The sequence below is a fragment of the Carassius gibelio genome, chromosome A19 (assembly GCF_023724105.1).
Source record: "Carassius gibelio isolate Cgi1373 ecotype wild population from Czech Republic chromosome A19, carGib1.2-hapl.c, whole genome shotgun sequence".
Taxonomy (NCBI): Eukaryota; Metazoa; Chordata; class Actinopteri; order Cypriniformes; family Cyprinidae; genus Carassius; species Carassius gibelio.
Genome location: NC_068389.1, coordinates 25,497,657 through 25,516,383, shown reverse-complemented (window position 1 = coordinate 25,516,383; position 18,727 = coordinate 25,497,657). Strand labels below are relative to the sequence as shown.

At 38.5% G+C, this 18,727-nt stretch overlaps 1 protein-coding gene across 4 annotated transcripts in view; it reads right to left on the bottom strand.

Moving 5' to 3' along the window:
* LOC127935744 (H-2 class I histocompatibility antigen, Q9 alpha chain) overlaps positions 1 to 18,727 on the bottom strand; it is a 273,397-nt gene that overhangs the window by 243,842 nt on the left and 10,828 nt on the right. For 2 of the 4 annotated variants that reach the window (XM_052533882.1, XM_052533884.1), the window contains exons 1-3: positions 12,086 to 12,258; positions 8,819 to 9,079; positions 1,665 to 1,934 (exon numbers count right to left, since the gene is read on the bottom strand). The exons of 1 other annotated variant lie outside the window; for it this stretch is intronic. In XM_052533882.1, coding sequence (XP_052389842.1) covers positions 1,665 to 1,934; positions 8,819 to 9,079; positions 12,086 to 12,134 — 580 coding nt within the window. In that variant the 5' untranslated portion in view covers positions 12,135 to 12,258. Of the gene's footprint in view, positions 1 to 1,664; positions 1,935 to 8,818; positions 9,080 to 12,085; positions 12,259 to 18,727 lie in introns of those variants that run through there. One more of the 4 variants, XM_052533883.1, reaches the window with a different exon arrangement.

The window sequence follows — 18,727 nt, the reverse complement described above, 5'->3', positions numbered from 1 at the left end:
CTACAATACTGTATATAAATAAAGGCTGATCAATCACTGTTGATTTTTCCAGAGACAGTAGGCTACAACTAACGTTTTGTTTTTGTAATTAACATGTTTAAATGGCAACACCGCGCCGTTAGAGCTGCTTGGATTAAACTCACTTTTCATTTTCCCTTTATTTGAAATAAAATTATATATAATTTGTAATTTGTAGTAGTCATTATATGATGTGGCAGATATCATGTGTGTTACAAGCTTCTGTTTGAAAAGAGCGTTCATGTGTGTACGTGTAGTGTATGTGTGTGTAGAAAAAACGATTAACGTTACAACATTATAGAACAAAACTGAATTAAATTAGCCTATGGATTTTACATATACATCACATTTCTCATCAATATGGTAAACAATAAAGATTAGTAATAAGGAAAAGAAGCACATCAGCCTGCATCGTTAAATCCCGTCCTACTGTAGATAAACAGAATACAGTGACGTCAACCTTGGTTTTGATAAGCAGTTATTTTATGACACAGAACGCGTTGGTGAAACTCATGCATCTAGCAGGAACTTAATACACAAAATATTCATATTGATTCAAGCATTTAACATTTATGAATTAATTAGATGTCAGTAATGAACAAGACTGCAAAAATTGTAGCGATCACGAGGAAGGTCCACGTACAGTAAAGTGGACAGTGTACAACACCCCATCAGTTATATTCAGGTCTATAGTGCCACCTGCTGGCGCAGTTTTGTAACTTCTTAGAGAAAAACTTAGTCGTTATAACGAGAAAACGAACTTCGTTATGTCGAGATAACGAGAAAATTAAGTCGTTATAACGAGAAAACAACCCTCGTTATGTCGAGATAATGAGAAAATTAAGTCGTTATAACACGAAAACAGAAAGAAAAAAATATAGAATGCACTTCTGTAAAAATCAACCGATCGTCTATATAATTTAGTGTGCGGATGCCCTGGAGTTGCAGTGGAGCCAGAGCAGCATCCATACACTTTGTAAATGTGCGGGGTGAGAGTCCAAGAAAACGGAATAATTCGATATTGGTATGCTCCCCCCTTCCCAAAGCAAACCTCTGAAACTTCCTGTGTTGGGGATGGATAAAGACATGGAAGTATGCACCTTTGAGATCTATCATAACAAACGAGTCCACTGACCTGATCTGAGATATGACGGTGAGCAATACGAACTTCAGTGACGCAGAACTATGATCGGACGCAACCCCTCTATTTTTCTTTAGAAATACCAGCTGTAAAACCTGGATTCCCTCTCATGAGGAGGGACCACCTCAGCGTCCTCCTTCCTAAATAGGGTAACAGTCACTCAACTCAACTTTATTTATAAATTATTTTCATCACCACAAGTGGAACCAAAGTGCTGTACAGAAAGTATAAAAGAGAAACATAAAAACAAAAACAAAAACAGACATATGATATACACACTTACAAAGCATTGTCAAAAGCTGAAGAAAACTAATAAGTTTTAAGCGCACTCTGAAAAACACCCAATTAAGGACAAGTTTTAACAGACAGAGGAAGGTCATTCCAAAGCCAAAACATATAACCAAACTTTGTCATATACAACAGTTCTATATCCTGGTGAAAAGGTAAATGCTGTAATGATGAGTGCTCAATAAGCAGTGATTATCAAAGCAACTGATATTCCTACCTTTTGTAGTGTTTTCCCCATATATCACATACTTCTGCAGCCACTCAATGCATGTGTTATCCAGATATCCTTTCCAGTAGATTGCATCTTCTCCAGTGGAATCCCATTTGTGTTTGGTTATGACAGCTTGTGGATTAGCAGCAGTCCAGGTGAGGGTGCTCTTATCAAAGCTGAGGAAGTCCTCTCCATCATAACCATATTGCATGTATCCTTGTTTGGTGCCATCTTCATCCAGCTCACAGCCACACATCATCTGCCATGTGTGAACACCTCAGAAGAGAGAAACAACATGATATATCATACCCACAATTCTTAATTTTTTCTAATTTCTTTGACACACTGTTTTCCTAATTAATGTTGTTCAGTTTCTTTGACACAATCTTGTTTGTTTAAAACACTATATAAGTAAAGGTGACTTGACTTGAAGACTAGTAGTCTTCTGTAAAATGTGTCTTATACTTTTTTTTTTTTTTGTGGCACTCTCGCTCTGCCATTGTGCTCCTGTTTCTAGATAGACACAACTGATTAATTTGGTTCGGGAGAAGAGATAAAACCCCGCCTACACTGACAATGATTGGTTGATTTGCCGAAACAGGCCAATCAGGATGCTCTCTGTCTTACATGCGCTTTGCACTAGTGATGGGAAGTTCGGATCATTTTACAGACTCGTTCAGCCAAATGAATGAATCTTTTTTGGAGTCATTCCATTCATTTCGTTAATTTAAGCAAAATGTAATTAAAATGTTACAACACATCTAGTACTTACGCAAACGTTGATGACACTACAAACTATACAACACTAAAATGCTATAAGATACAGAAAATATAAATTCATTCTTTACCTGTGATTAGCTCACCTCACCTCTTGTCTTACAAGTCTTCGGGTTTAAGTCATTTCTAAATCACGTGACAGCTCCATATGCTAAACCAATGCAGTCTGAGCCAGAAAGAGAATTCATTAGTTCATCTTTCGGGTATTCGGGTCAAGTTTGACTCGTTCCTTAATCACGTGACAGACCCATGCGCTTTTTCTGACATTTCTGTCACTGTGTTGTGTGTTTGTTACTGTTTCTTGAGGATCTGAGGTGTTATTATTTTATAAATAAATAAAACCCTGTTATAAATAAAATATTGATTAATTTGTCTTTTTGACTGTCTGTGAGTAAATAAACACTAGGCTATATAATAATATAATTTTGAGTTTGCTGGTATAATAATTGCTTTTCCTAGGCAGACTTGATGTATTGGTCTAATATTTGTATAAGATGATTCCTCAAACAGCACACAATGACATAAATTAAAATTGATATAACATTTTGAATCATAAACAAGTAACAATACTGTTCTATAGTCTTATTTGAAAAGTGACATAAATCATACAACAAGGTAATTTTTGAAGATTAAAATGTACTGTTAAAAAAAAAAAATCCATGTGGACAAATGGACAAAATTTAAAGCATAACCAACTCTTTATTACCACATTCAGTGTTATGGAAATTACAGAAATTTAAAGCAACAATTTGAAACCAGAAATGCATCAAGTAACTGTAAGAGTAAATCATAATTACTCTTAATAATATAATAATAATATAATATTTAAAAAATATAAGTACTATGCACCCATTTGCAAGGACAGTTGTAAATTAACTAATTACTCTAGCCAATGCTGTCACATCACGGGACAAAAGAATGTACAACCTGAAGACGTGAAAGAGGAACTAATCAAATCTCTTTCCGACTCGTTAAGAGTCTAAACCAACTGCATTGGTTTAGCGTATGGGTCTGTCACGTGATTAAGAAACGAGTCAAAAACCCGAAATACCCGAAAGATGAACTAGTCAATTCTCTTTCCGGCTTAAGAATGCATTGACCAGGGGGGCAGGGTTAAATATTTTTTTGAAGCTTCCCTAGGCACTGCCATTGATTAGCGGACCGCCACCTGCTGTTAGCATTCCATTGACTCTCATTCATTTTGGCGTCACTTTGACAGCGATTTAAAGACTCCAGTTGCCCATTAATTATTTCTAAAGAAACACGAAAATTTATAAAAGGCCCATTACCTTGGATCTTACGTAACAGCCCCATAAAAGCTGTTTTTTTGTAAAAATAGATTGCTTCATCTATTGCTTCAAAGTCAAGGGAGACGCCCACACGAAAATTTATAAAAGTCCCCATTACCTTGTATCTTACATTATGGCCCTGTAGAAGCAAGACGTTTTTTTTGCAAAAATAGATTGCATAAAGTCAAGGGAGAAGCCCATAGAGAGTACATAAAAGCAACGAGACAAATTTGTTCAACAGCGTCTGCAAGATTCGTTGGATGATTCAGATTTCTGTTTGGACAACGATCAGAAGACTTAAAATTGTCAGAAAGGTTGCTCACGTGACATCTATTCATCTGTCATCAAGCTCAGTTTGAGTCTGCACAGTACGCTCGACCCCCAGGAAGTGTGTGCTCCTAATTGACTTCACTTGTCTCCGTTGAATCCAATGGGGTCGCTGTGTCCATTTCTTTTTACTGTCTATGGCATTTACTGACACAGGTGAACTTCTCTGATTACTTTCCTAACCTCGGTTCCCTGAGAGGCGGGAACGAGACATTACGTCAGATTTGACGTATATGGGAACTCCTCCCTTCTCCACTTTCGCTGAAATCTTATGGGCTAACTCCAGATGGGGACAGCTGGCCAATTGATACGAAGCATGCAAATACTGACAGGTCAGCAGGCAGTATAAGATGCATGGGCGCGACAATTACGGCAGAATCACGACTGAATGCAAGCACAGCTTATCAAACAGAGACCACAGCAGCTAACATAATGTCTCATTCCCGCCTCTCAGGGAACCGAGGTTACGATAGTAACCGGAGACGTTACCTTCTCGAGGCAGTAACTCGACATTACATCAGCTTTGATGTATATGGGAACTGTAATCAATCCCGCCATGAGAGCAGTGAAGATAAGCCCTGAAAGGGGTCAATCACCCCCACACATAAGCAGGACAGTTCTAGCCAATGGCCGTGTCACTAAAGCCCCTTTCACACTGCCATTCCGGCAAATACAGGGGTAAAGTGTTCCTGTAATTGTTTCCTGGTCGCTAGATTTGGCACTTTCACACTGCCAGTGATGACCCGGTATATGTGCGTGCTTTCACACACAACCCTTGAAGATCCCGTAACGACACGTGACATCAGCGCGTGACGTGTAATGTACGAGTCGACAAAGCTTGGCACGTTATACTTAAACTGAAGCAAGCAAACGATCTCAGTGTCAGCGCGGAAAGTGAGGAACTAACTGATCTCTGCTTCATTACAGTTTGCACATATGTTTTCGTCGCGAATGTTGATCTTCCTTCAAAACAGCCGGTAAAAAAGTCGCGCGATAACGCGCGTCATCACTTCGATACCGAATTAGATCTGGCTTTTGTTCACACAGCGCTCGTTCCGGATCGATTACCGCAATGTTACTATGTTCCCGACCCGGGTTCGATTCGGTAATCAATTCCGGGACGTGGTTGCTTTCACACAGAAGGCGACCAGGCAATGTTACGGGAATATTGCGGGTCCGACGTGCAGTGTGAAAGGGGCTTAAGAGTGCTCACATCTGATAGGCAGAATGAGACTACTGCTCCGACCCTAACAAAATTTGCATATCTTCATGCAATAACTCGAAGGCTGCACTAAACAGGGCAGACACAACGCAATATGCACTCAAGCATGAGAGTAAAACACAGAGTCAACGGCGTTTGCGGTGACAACTGCATAAACCTTATAAACCATAACACAGATTTAACAGCCATGGTAACTACTGTATAACTGTTTATAACAACATGAATAAAACTTAACTCAATGAAAGTACATGTGACGCTACGGAGGGTACATCTAGCTTGTAAAACCTGGCGAATGTGTTTTGAGAAGACCAGCCAGCAGCAAAACATAAATACTGGATAGTCATACCTCTAGACCAGGCCCATGAGGGAGCATTTATATTGCCCTCGCAAAATGAGCTCTGATACTGAGGGGACAATCCTTCCCCTGGCATTCGTAAGCCAACGCGATAGCGTCCACACTCCAGTGAGAAAGTCTCTGTTTTAAAACAGCATGTCCCTTATTACATCCACCAAGCACACGAACAGCTGGTCTGACTGACGAAAGGCGGCCAAACAATCCACATATATCTGTAAAGCTCCGGCGCTCTGAGCATAAGCGTCAAGGCAGTCTTCAGGGAAGGCTCCTTAACCGCAATCGAAGCTAAGGGCTCGAACAGTGGTAGAGATAGAGCCCTCAAAACTAGAGCTAGATCCCACAGCGTTACGGAAGGTTGTGAAGGACAAAATCTCCTTGCTCCCCTGAGAAAACTGATTACCAGAGCGTGCTTACCGGTTGCTTGCCGTCGACCAGGGAACTAAAAGTGGCAATAGCGGTCACATACACCTTCAGTGTGGATGGCATCTCCCGAAATCCATACTGTGCTGTAGAAAGCGCAGAACATCCAGCACCGAACAGGTCCCGGGTCAATATGAATGTCCTGGCACCATGTTGTGAAAACTACCCACTTCAAAGCGTAGCAGGGCTTGGTAGAAGGTGCGTGCGCGTCCGTAAGTGTGCTCACCACTCGTGAGTGCAGACCGTCCCGCTCATCAGGGTCCCCGCAGCGGCCACACATAAAGGTTCCACAGCTCTGGGCTGAGGTGCCATATCGTGCTATTTGCCTGAGACATCAAGTCCTTCCTGAGGAGGATTTGTCATGGGGGAGCCACCACTAACTCTCTCAGGTCCACGAACCTGGGCTGATTCAGCCAGTGCGGGGCCACAAGTATAACTGACGCTCTCTCCTCCCCGATTTTGCACAACACCATAGACAGAATCTTCACTGGAGGGAACGCGTAAAGCTGGCCTCCGGCCAACGTGATGTCAGAGCATCTCCCGGCAGAGGGGAGTGACATAACGAGAAGAACGTCTGACAGAGCGTGTTCTCGCTTGTGGCAAACAAATCCACCCCCTGGCGCACTGCTCCCCAGCCGGAAGTTGTCGCGTTCAATGGGAAAAGAACTCCTGGGCTGAACATATCTGGGCTGTTCCACAGTCTCAGAGTGCTGACGCAACTGTAAAAGACTGTAATGCACTTGTGGACCGAAGACCACTCCCTCGGCAGAACTCGAGTTAAAACTCGTATATGCAGCAGACCCAGATGGCACACTTAAGAAACCGCCGCCATCAGTCCTAGAAGCCTCTGAAATTATCTCAGTGAAAATGACCTGCCCAGTCTGAAACTGAAACCAGTGGATGAAATTGTCTTTATACGCTCTAGAGCAGTGGTTTTCAATGGTATTGCAGGATTGTTTCCATGTGACTGATTAGCACATCTCTCGAGTGGGCTAAAATCAGACAATTGTCCAGATAGTTAAATATGTGCATTCCGCTCGATCTGAGGGGAGATTTCACTCTATCACTCCCTCCTCGAGCAGATTGAGAACTTCCTGTCTCAGAACAAAAAGGTTTTGGGGCAAAGTCAGTGACAGGACCACGCCATTGAAGCAGGGAGGTCTGCGTTTAAACTGGAGAGAATATCCGTGGTGAATTATTCCCAGTATCCATGGTGCAGTTGGCGGGATAGCCCTCCTAGCGTCCATGAAATGACACAGAGGATACAGTGGCCACCAAAGCCACTGATGGCTTGTTTTGACCAGGGCCCCACCCCCGCGAGGCTATAAGCACTGGCGGGAGGGCGGTTCGCAGTGAGCATTGTATGGTGTGGCACTCTTGCGCCCTCGAGAAGTCATTATTATCATGGGTTTTGGCTCTGCGATGCCCTGAGACAAGGTGAGTGACACAGTGTTGGGTGCAAGAGAAAGAAAAAGCTCTTTTGTTGATTGTATACATGCTTCTATTGTGAAACCCACACAAAGAGCATTTAAACACATATAGCAATCATCGCCCATAGGAACATGGCGTACATGGGATGCCACAGTGGGCTGTCTAGCCAGTATTAGAGCCTGACGAGGTGCAGAAGAGTGGAACCTCGCAGGTGATAACTGGAGTGAGCGACGCTGATGGCTACTAAGCGTCGGCTCAGCTGCTTCATGGGGCTCATGGTCATCCTTTACAGGCACCTATGGCTTACCCTAGCTGACCTGAAAGACGCGGACCGTAGGATGCTCCTAAACGTTCCAGTTACTCCCTCTGGCCACTTTGGTGACGTCATGAAGTCGGTCATGGAGCGTTTCTCCAAGATGCAGAAAGCGTGCCAAGGTGATGAGCCACGTGATGCCCTGTCGCTCACTCCAGTTATCACCTGCGAGGTTCCACTCTTCTGCACCTCGTCAGGCTCTAATACTGGCTAGACAGCCCACTGTGGCATCCCATGTACGCCATGTTCCTATGGGCGATGATTGCTATATGTGTTTAAATGCTCTTTGTGTGGGTTTCACAATAGAAGCATGTATACAATCAACAAAAGAGCTTTTTCTTTCTCTTGCACCCAACACTGTGTCACTCACCTTGTCTCAGGGCATCGCAGAGCCAAAACCCATGATAATAATGACTTCTCGAGGGCGCAAGAGTGCCACACCATACAATGCTCACTGCGAACCGCCCTCCCGCCAGTGCTTATAGCCTCGCGGGGGTGGGGCCCTGGTCAAAACATCACTTCGATACCGAATTAGATCTGGCTTTTGTTCACACAGCGCTCGTTCCGGATCGATTACCGCAATGTTACTATGTTCCCGACCCGGGTTCGATTCGGTAATCAATTCCGGGACGTGGTTGCTTTCACACAGAAGGCGACCAGGCAATGTTACGGGAATATTGCGGGTCCGACGTGCAGTGTGAAAGGGGCTTAAGAGTGCTCACATCTGATAGGCAGAATGAGTTGTCGCACGCAGATCATAAATATGACTAAATTGTAAAAGTGGCCCAATGTGAAATATTACAGATTTCACTATATAATAAAAAAAAGACAGGAGTGAACATTTCTGTCCTTAGTGTATCTTAGTGTTTATTATGCAAACACATATTTAATACTGATCAAATAAAATAAAAATAAAAGATATTGTAAATGGTATGTAAATGGTAGCTGTATTATGTCATTAGTATGCAAAATAGTCAAAACTTGGACCCAACTATTTGTGTGCAGGTGGGCTTGTTACCAATGTACCTCCTGACTGGTTGAACAGTTCCTTTATTATCTGGATGCCGACTTTGTAGGACTGATGCGTGTCAATCAGGATCTGAGTCTGACTGTTCCAGTAATCTTCTCCCTCATTCTGTCTGATCCACTCTGTCTTAGGCTCAGTTTTCTTTGTGTTGCTGTCAAAGTAAAAAAACTGCCCTTCATCTACCAGACCAACTGCAGTGAACTCTGGGAAGTCAATGTCTCCAGACACACCAGTGAAGAAGTATCTCAGAGAGTGTGTTCCTGTGGACATAGAGAATATTAGTCATCATCTCAATTAGACATCGCCATGTAAAACCTGTTCAGAATCCACACTTAAAAGAGTTACAGCAACACTGAAATGCACAATAAGGCTACATTAAAATAATAATAAAAAAGAAAAATGACTCCCTGATACAGCCTACACAATGATTGTAGCTTTAGTTTTTTATTGTCTGTTTAAATACAAACATATTCCAGATCTTCCTAATGTACATTTGAGACCTTTAACGTTATTGTAATAAAATAAAGCAAGATGTGCTGTATTTTTAATTAAAAAAACATTTACTCATAATCAGTCTAATTGGACAAGTGTGCTAAAACACAGAAGTAATTTTGATTACTTACAAAATATAACGCATTCATTACTGAAACGGATTCAGTCATGTGAAAGGAATAAAATGCAATACGTTTTTGGCATTTTAGGAGACCAGATTAGTGTGAAATATGAAGTTAAAAAAAAAACAGTGTTTACACTTTCTCTCTCACACAAAGGATCGTATGTGTGAGAGAGAATGTTGGGAAGTAACTAATTATATGTAATTAAATGACATACTTTAATTACAAAATAAATGTAATTAATGTAATTAATTGGTAATGTAACCAATTACAGTTACTGAGCAATAATGTGTAACTCAATTAGAGTTATAGGTGCATCTCAATAGATTAGAATGTCGTGGAAAAGTTTTTTTCATTTTTGTGGGTTTTTGTTAAATGTGAGCCAAAATCATTACAATTAAAAAAAACAAAAAAACACTTAAACTACTTCAGTCTGTGTGCATTGAATTTATTTAATACATGAGTTTCACATTTTGAGTTGAATTACTGAAATAAAAAAAACTTTTCCACGACATTCTAATTTATTGAGATGCACTTGTACTTATGAAAATGTTAACGATTACATTGGGGTTACATCTTTGTATCTTTGGGTTTTTTTTTTACACACCCACATACAGATTTAATTGATTTGTTCATAAATAGAAGTGACTGCTCTAAAATATGACACACCATTGTTTCACGAGTTTAGGACACAAAATAAGCTTATTCAATAACTGTTTTATTTCCATTTTGGGTTTATGTATATGCTTTATTTTTTAAGATTAACTGTTTTTTCCCAAGTCATTGTTAGATGCCAGTGTTTCCTCTCATAACTATACAAAGAAGATTTTATTTCAAAAACAGCATCATACCTACTAAACTATTTCTTGTTATGATTTTAAATCTGTATTTAACCTCAGAATGACCTCAAAGTAAGTCTGATTTTGTGGTAGTTAAAATTAAATTATTATCATCATAATTCAAGTGATGAATGTTTGTCCTTATTTAGGGAAAGTCTGACAGTAATCAGTTTTTAATATAATGTAAGCATTATGTAATGTAATGTTAACTCTGCCTGATTTACATGTTTGAAATTAATTAACAGTTGAAAACATTAGAAATTAAGAAAAGTAAACAAAAAGGAAATAGAGGCCTAATCAGTTACATTACTTTAACAAAGTAGTCTAATTGAATTAGTTACACTACTTATAATATTTTAGATAGGGTAACTTGTAATCTGTAACCAATTACATTTCCAAATTAACCTTCCCAATACATGATTTATGTATAAAAGCGTCTGCCAAAGAAATGAATGTCAATGTAAATGTTTGTGGCATTGTATTTCCATCTAGTGGCCAAAACACTGCAGTTAAAATACGTCCCTGAAAAAGTGTCAGTAACAGGAATATTTGAATTTAAAGGGTTAGTTCACCCAAATATTAAAATTATGTTATTAATAACTTACCCTCATGTCGTTCCAAACCTGTGACACCTCCATTTATCTTCAGAACACAGTTTAAGATATTTTAGATTCAAACTGTGTGTACGGTCTACTGTCCATGTCCAGAAAGGTAAGAAAAACATCTTCAAAGTAGTCCATGTGACATCAGAGGGTCAGTTAGAATATGTTGAAGCATTGAAAATACATTTTGGTCCAAAAATGTCTGTTGTGAGCACGTTCAAGTGTAGTGATATTCGGTTCGCGAACAAATCACTCGATGTAACTGGAGCTTCTTGAACCAGTTCACCAAATCGAACTGAATCATTTGAAATGGTTCGCGTCTCCATTAAGCATTAATCCACAAATGACTCAACGTTACATTGTCCTAAAACCATTTTTTCAACGTGTTCCACTTGCACTAAACACTACATCCATAGGCAATATATTTCGTAGGGACTGTCATCGTTGTTTCGCGTGCTGTGTGAGTGTGACGTCAGGACTCAGAGTACATCGATATAGTACGAGTTCACAGGTGGGAAGTCATGACTGCCGTTTCGGTGCACTTTCTCGGGTTTAAGGTTGGAAAAACACAGGTTATTTGTTGCCAGGAATGCGGCATAAATCTAAAATATCTTAAACTGTGTTCCGAAGATGAACAGAGGTCTTATGGGTTTGGAACGACATGAGGGTAAGTTATTAATGACATAATTTTCTTTTTTGGGTGAACTATCCCTTTAAGGCGAGACACTGCAGGTGAATAGGGTAAAAAAAAAAAAAAAACTAATAGTTATCACCTTACTTACCCAGTTGATTATTACATTGATTATTGCATTTTTTGTATTACAAGTTTTCAAAAATGTTATGTTTAAATATGCAAATGAGGCATTATTTTATGAAATATGTGCTAATTTGCATAAATGTCTAGTACAAAAATCTGAACACTAGATGAAGTCAGTTTAAAAAAGTCAAATGTTTTTACAGAGGAAATTCTGGGTCTATTGACACAAACAGATAAAGTGCTATAAAAGAAACACTTAACAGTGTCTTTATGAAAAACCAAAAAGCCCAAAATCTCAAAATTGACAGGTGCTTGAAAAAACAGTTTTTATGCCTGCAGTGTCTCACCTTAAGTGGGCTGTTCATGTAGGTCTGTTACAGTCTAATATAATAACTCTTAAGAAACAATCATACAACAAATAGTTAAAGCTGATAAATGAAACTAAGTTACTCACCAGCACAGGCCAGATGCGCTCCAAGGAGCAAAAGCACTACATCCAGCATTGTTTCTTTTGCCTAAGCAATAATTCCTTTCAGAAAAAAACATTATAGAGTATTTACTTTAAATAAGTGTATCAGACATCGCGGTTGTTTGTCGTCTGTTAGCTGGTAATGTAAAGTGAAACGTTTACTCACAAACGACTAATAAAATAGCTCTGAAATTCTAGCCAATAGTTATTCTTGACCAGTCTGACGTCACAGGTTACCATGCGGTATTTCCTCCTTGAGACTTGATCGGTGTTACATTTACATTTACATGTTGCGTAAAGTAAAAACAAAAATATAAAATTAAATGAATATGGAATCATGAGAGACATATGCCTGTGTTAGAATTAAATATTTTCTCATTGGATATATGTTTTCAACTTAGACTAATTTAATGCACTGAAAAGCTTGTCTACAAATACACTGCAAATCAAAAGTTAGCTTTATGTGATTTACTGTATGGTTATATTATTAATATAAATCTTACACTGTAGTTGTTGACAACTGTTTGTAATGTCTGAGAATTCCACTGAGGAAGTTAACTTTAAAATAAAGAAAATGAATAATCTTGCTTTAGGGAGAGTGGAGATGGTTGTATGGGACGAGTTATAGCCATTAGTTTAACCTCTAAGAAATAAAGTACAGAGATGAAATCACTATCATGCATGATCACCATCCTCTTGAAGTGATGAAAAAAAACTGGAAATCTCTGTGGAGAAACATAAAGGACTTACTTGTGTTATAAAAATTAACATTTCACTTCTGGATTATAATTTCATTTTCAATATGGCATGAATGGTGTCATATAAATTAGAAGATTCTCATGCTTGAACAAAACCTTAAAGGGATTGTTCACCCAATAATCAAAATGATGTCATTAATAGACCCTTTTACAGTTGGTAAACAAGGTGACGTATTTGTGTGGGCGGGGCTTAGCTGGAGGCAGAAAGATTCCCCTCAACACTTAAACAAACGGTAGCTAGCGAGTTTTCTTAGCTTGTTTTATTAACAATGGCTGGAGAAAATCTGAATATATCTGCTTTATCTGAATATTTAAGGTCACTCACTGTCGGGGACCGTGATAATTATTTGAAAAAGTTAACTTTAACGGACGGAACCAGATCGGTCGACCCGTACACAATCACTCATCGGATGGACGATCTGACAGGATTACCTCCGATTGAGTGACCTGACATCTACACTTACCTGATAGAGATACCGAGCGTGTATAGTAAAGAGAAACTGAGGGCGTATAAATCCTTAGATTAATAAAGATGTGACATTACAGTAAAATTATTATTAAGATGTAAATATTTTCTAGAAATAAAAATTCTGAAGACTGCAAATTAATTATAAACTTTCTGTATTTATTCTTTCTTACCATGTTCTTAAATTCCGGTCACAATTAATCACAACAATGTATATAAAATGTTCTCCATTGATTCTGGCAACCAACTACACAACAAGACGACATTTTAAGCTCCTTGAGTAGCCGACCCTGTGTTGGTTTGTATTAGCCGCCTCCAGTTTTCCGTTTGTTTTGCCTCCAGCTAGCGCCGTGACATACCTGTGACGTCCGCGCAAAAGGGGTCTATAACTCACCCTCATGTCGTTCCAAACCCGTAAGACCTCCGTTCATCTTCGGAACACAGTTTAAGATATTTTAGATTTAGTTCGAGAGCTCTCAGTCCCTCCATTGAAGCTGTGTGTACGGTCTACTGTCCATATCCAGAAAGGTAAGAAGAACATCATCAAAGTAGTCCATGTGACATCAGAGGGTCAGTTAGAATTTTTTGAAGCATCGAAAATAAATTTTGGTCCAAAAATAGCAAAAACTATGACTTTATTCAGTATTGTCTTCTCTTCCCGATCTGTTGTGAGAGAGAGTTCAAAACTGCAGTGTAGTGATATCCGGTTCGCAAACAAATCATTAGATCTAACCGGATCATTTTGAACCAGTTCACCAAATCGAACTGAATCATTTAAAACGGTTCGCGTCTCCATCAATTTGTTTTTTATGTGGCTAACACTTCCTGTGAGTTAAAACAAACCAATATCCCAGGGTAATTCATTTACTCAAACTGTACACTGACTGAACTGATGTGAATTGTGGTTTCATCACGGCCTTCAGAAAATATATGAATTATCCTTTTGCATGATTATTGATCAAGTTATTAATTAGTATTTAATGTCATAGATTATTAGTTGATTGAATAAAATTATTATAAATGCTGTGTAAGTATTGTACGTTAATTAATAGAGTTAACTAATGTTAACAAGATATAACACAATTAGGGTATACAGATATGGGTAACACTTTAATGGTCCATTAGTTAATGTTAGTTAATTCATTAATTAACATGAACAAACAATGAACAATACATTTATTACTGTATTTATTCATTTTTGTAGTTAATGAAAATAGTTATTCATTGTTAGTTCATGCTAATTCACAGTGCATTAACTAATGTTGTCAAGCACAACTTTTGATTTGAATAATGCATTACTAAATGTTGAAATGAACATCAACTAAGACTAATAATGCTGTAGAAGGATTGTTCTTGCTTAGATCATGTTAACTAAAGTAGTTAACCAACATTAACTAATGGACCATTATTCTAAAATGTTACCCACGTATGTCAGATAATTTCATTATCTTGGTATTTGATAGTTCAAAGTAGAGACCAAACTTAATTGCTGCATTTTTAGATATTAACAGTCTGAATGTGACAGTGATATGGATAGTGTCCTTAAAAGAGACTCAGGTGTTTCATGTCCATGTACACACAAAACTATACCATTACATTTATGGAAGCTGTGTAACCTTGGAGCGACACGAATATTATTAATGTCCTTTTTTAAAGTTAAAGACTTAAATCAAGTATTATTAAAAACATTACTCTTTTCTACACTGTTTCACTTAAAATTTAAATGAAGGCCTTTAGTTACTTGGTAGGACTGAGTGTAACAGGCTGTGAATCAAATAATTTGCTGCATTTGATCATTTGATGTATTTTGATGGAAACTTCCCATTAGTGTGACCAGGAATGTTTGGGGGATTTATCAATGAATTAGTGGTTTTTATAAAAGTACTAAGAATTTAACAATGGCAAGTCACTGAATACAGCTAAATATGTATATAAATTACAAACAGCTATGGTTTTTGTTTCCAAGTAAAAAAAATACTTGCTGTAATTTTTTTAAAGGCCATATCAGGAAATAGAAACTGTCATCTATAATTTTCTTTAGAATATACTTTCACAAAATAGTGACCTTTAAGAGCTCTTTAAAGTGTTAAATTATATTTTTCAGGTGTAATATATCTGATCAGCTCAACACTCTTCCTTCTGTCTTGTGTTCATTGTGAATATACATTTCACCAACAACATTTCTACAAATTCTGCGGCACGCCTGCAGTGGTAAATATAGTCATTTTGATTCCATATAATATTTCGTATAAACTTTGGGAAGGAATCATACATTTTAACATCACAGATCTATAATTCTAGAATATATTTTTTAATTTCGAAGAAAAGGTTACTTAACAAATTTCTGATGAAATATGGATACTGTTTTGCCAACAGAAAGACAGACATTCACCACCTGCCCCTTTCTGGGAAGTTTATTTATTTTTAAGAATCAAATCAACATTACAATGTATTAAAGGCAATTAATATATACAAATATTTACATCATTTAGATTTCCTCAAATCAAGGAAAATATCTATAGTTCACTGTACTGTACAGAGGTTATTTTAAGTTTTGCAGGAGATAGTTTTCCATGACTTGTTACCCTCTGAATTATTTAATATTTATTATTTCCCACATAAATAGTCTTTATAGAAACATCTCATACACGAGATATGACTGCTATACTATACTATGACAGACTGTACACACATTCAAAAGTGTCTCTTTTTTCACAATCAATACTGATGTCACAAATCCTACAAACTTGCAAATCAGTGGCTTTCTGTGATTTTGTCACCAAGAGAAATGTATTGATTTTACAATTAATTTCTGAGATCGACATGTCATCTTAAAATGAACAAGTTCATCCGGGTAAAGAAAAACAAAAGATGAACATAAAGTGTGATGAAACAAAAACTTTGCAGATGTGATTAATAAGGAACCATGATATAAATGAAATTAAAAGTCATGACATTTGCTAAGTATGGTAACCCATACTTGGAATTGGAGCTCTGCATTTAACGCATCCAAGTGCACACACAGAGCATTGAGAAGTGAACACACCGTGAACACACACCCGGAGCAGTGGGCAGCCATATATCCAGCGCCCGGGGAGCAACTGGGGGTTCAGTGCCTTGTTCAAGGGCACTTCAGCCATGGGTATTGAGGGTGAAAGAGAGCACTGTTCAACCCACCCGAACAACTCCTGCCAGCACAGAGACTCGAACCTGCAACCTTCGAGTAACAAGTCCAATACTCAAAACATTAGGCCACAGCTGCCCAAAATCAATCCTGTCACTGAAATATATGATCCTGTGTGTGTGTGTGTGTGTGAGTGTGCTCTTGTTTTTGTGCCATATCAGGACACAACTCTGTATAATGACATGGGTATAACACAGATATTACAAGGAGAGGGTGACTTATGAGGACATAACCCATGTCCCCATTCTTCAAAACGCTTATAAATCATACAGAATGAGTTTTTTTGAGAAAGTAAAAATGCACAAAGTTTCCTGTGAGGGTTAGGGTTAGGTGTAGGGTTGGTTTAGGGCCATAGAATATACAGTTTGTACAGTATAAAAACCATTACACCTATGGGATGTCCCCATTTTTCACAAAAACAAACGTGTGTGTGTGTGTGAGAGAGAAAGTGTGTGTTTGTGTGTTGTAAACAAGATGGACAGCAGGATAATCATCTTTTTTACTTCATCTCTTGCACTCATCTGGTCTCCTAAAATGACAAAAACATATTATATTTAATTGATTTCACATGACTGAAACAGTTGCAATAATGAATAATAATAATACACTTACATCTTTATGTTTTTGTATCTGAACGAGCTGAGCCGTTTGAACCGTCATCAGATGCTAAAAACAGAAATCATAAATTAAAATATCATGATAGTAAAGCTACATCACAGCTGCGCAATTTATTTTTATTAGATATGTTTAAAGAAAAAATATTTTGGAACTATGCATATATTTTAACTTACACTTTGATTTTATTCGTTTTCACCCAATATCCTGTTAATCTTGAGTACCTATAGAGTAGTACTGCATCCTTCATAACTCCAAAAAGTCTTTAGTTTTATTATATTCATAAGAGAAAGATGGTTCCCGGAAAAACACGACCGGCTGGAGGCATGACGTGTGGGCGGAGCTAAAGAATCACGAGCGCCAGTAGGCTTTTGCGTTGAAAGCGTTTGGAGTGACATTACCTTGAGGAAAAAACCATCATCCAAAACAAACCATGGCTTACAGTCAGATTCAGCCGTTTATTTATGATCCAGAATCAGATCCAGAGGCTGAAACTGAACGAGAGCAGCAGCAGCAACGACTCGCTCCGAGAGGGGCTCGAACCCGGGTCTCCGATGGGAGGGGACGCACTAACAAGGAGGCAGAGATATTTGAAGCAGTTTTCTCACCGCCTGCGGTTCCAACACACGATCGTGACATTTTGTGACAATTCGCGACGCTCTCGCTCTGATCAGTGAATGTCTGTGCTCTCAGTGCTCTGCTATACGGGAGCGCGCGCTCTTCCGGGAGAAGTGCCCTCAGGACCCATATAAGGAAATTCCGCTCCATCTAACGTCACACAGAGCCATACTTGAAAAAAACTTTTCGAAACTTGTGACAAAACGGAAGGAGTATTTATGGATCAGAAACACTCCTTCAAACGTACAACTTAATTTTTGAAACTTTGTCCATGTTTAGAATGGGAATCCAACTCTTTAACAGTGTAAAAAACTCAATATGCATGAAATAGCATTTCACCCCCCCTTTAATAATAATATCTGAGTTTCTCTCACCTTTCTTTTTCTGATAGACCTTATATCCAGCAACAGCAGTGACAATCAACAGGAAGACACCAGCAACAGCAGCAAGAATGAAGCCGATGGGGACAGCAGCTGAAGGATTATTAAAAGACTCTGATAATCTTAGAAACTGGTACAGGTTTCAGATTTCAGCAGATACAAAAACAGCATTTATTACTGTGATATCTGCAGTACATTAGTGCAGTCTAATCAGAGACTGGCAATAGCAAATTATTGCCATTAACATTTTTAAGGATCTCAACTCAATCTACTCAAGACAATCACTCTTACAATAGTGAATCTGTAAATCTTACCACCTTTCAAAATGCTTCTGAAGGTTTCACCCTGATGCTCCACCACACAGCTGAACTGGTTCTTCTTCAGCTCCTCAGGTGAAACTTTGATGGTGCTCGTCCTCTGAAAGGTCCCGTCCTCATTGGGAAGAAGTTCAGCAAGATACACATCCTCATGATGCTCTTGTCCATTTTTCTGCCAGGAGATTGTTACTCCACTGGGGTAAAAACCTGTAGCATGACATTTGACTGAAGTCGAGGAAGACTTCTGCAGCAGAGACACCTGAGGAGCGACTGAGATAGAGAGATAGAT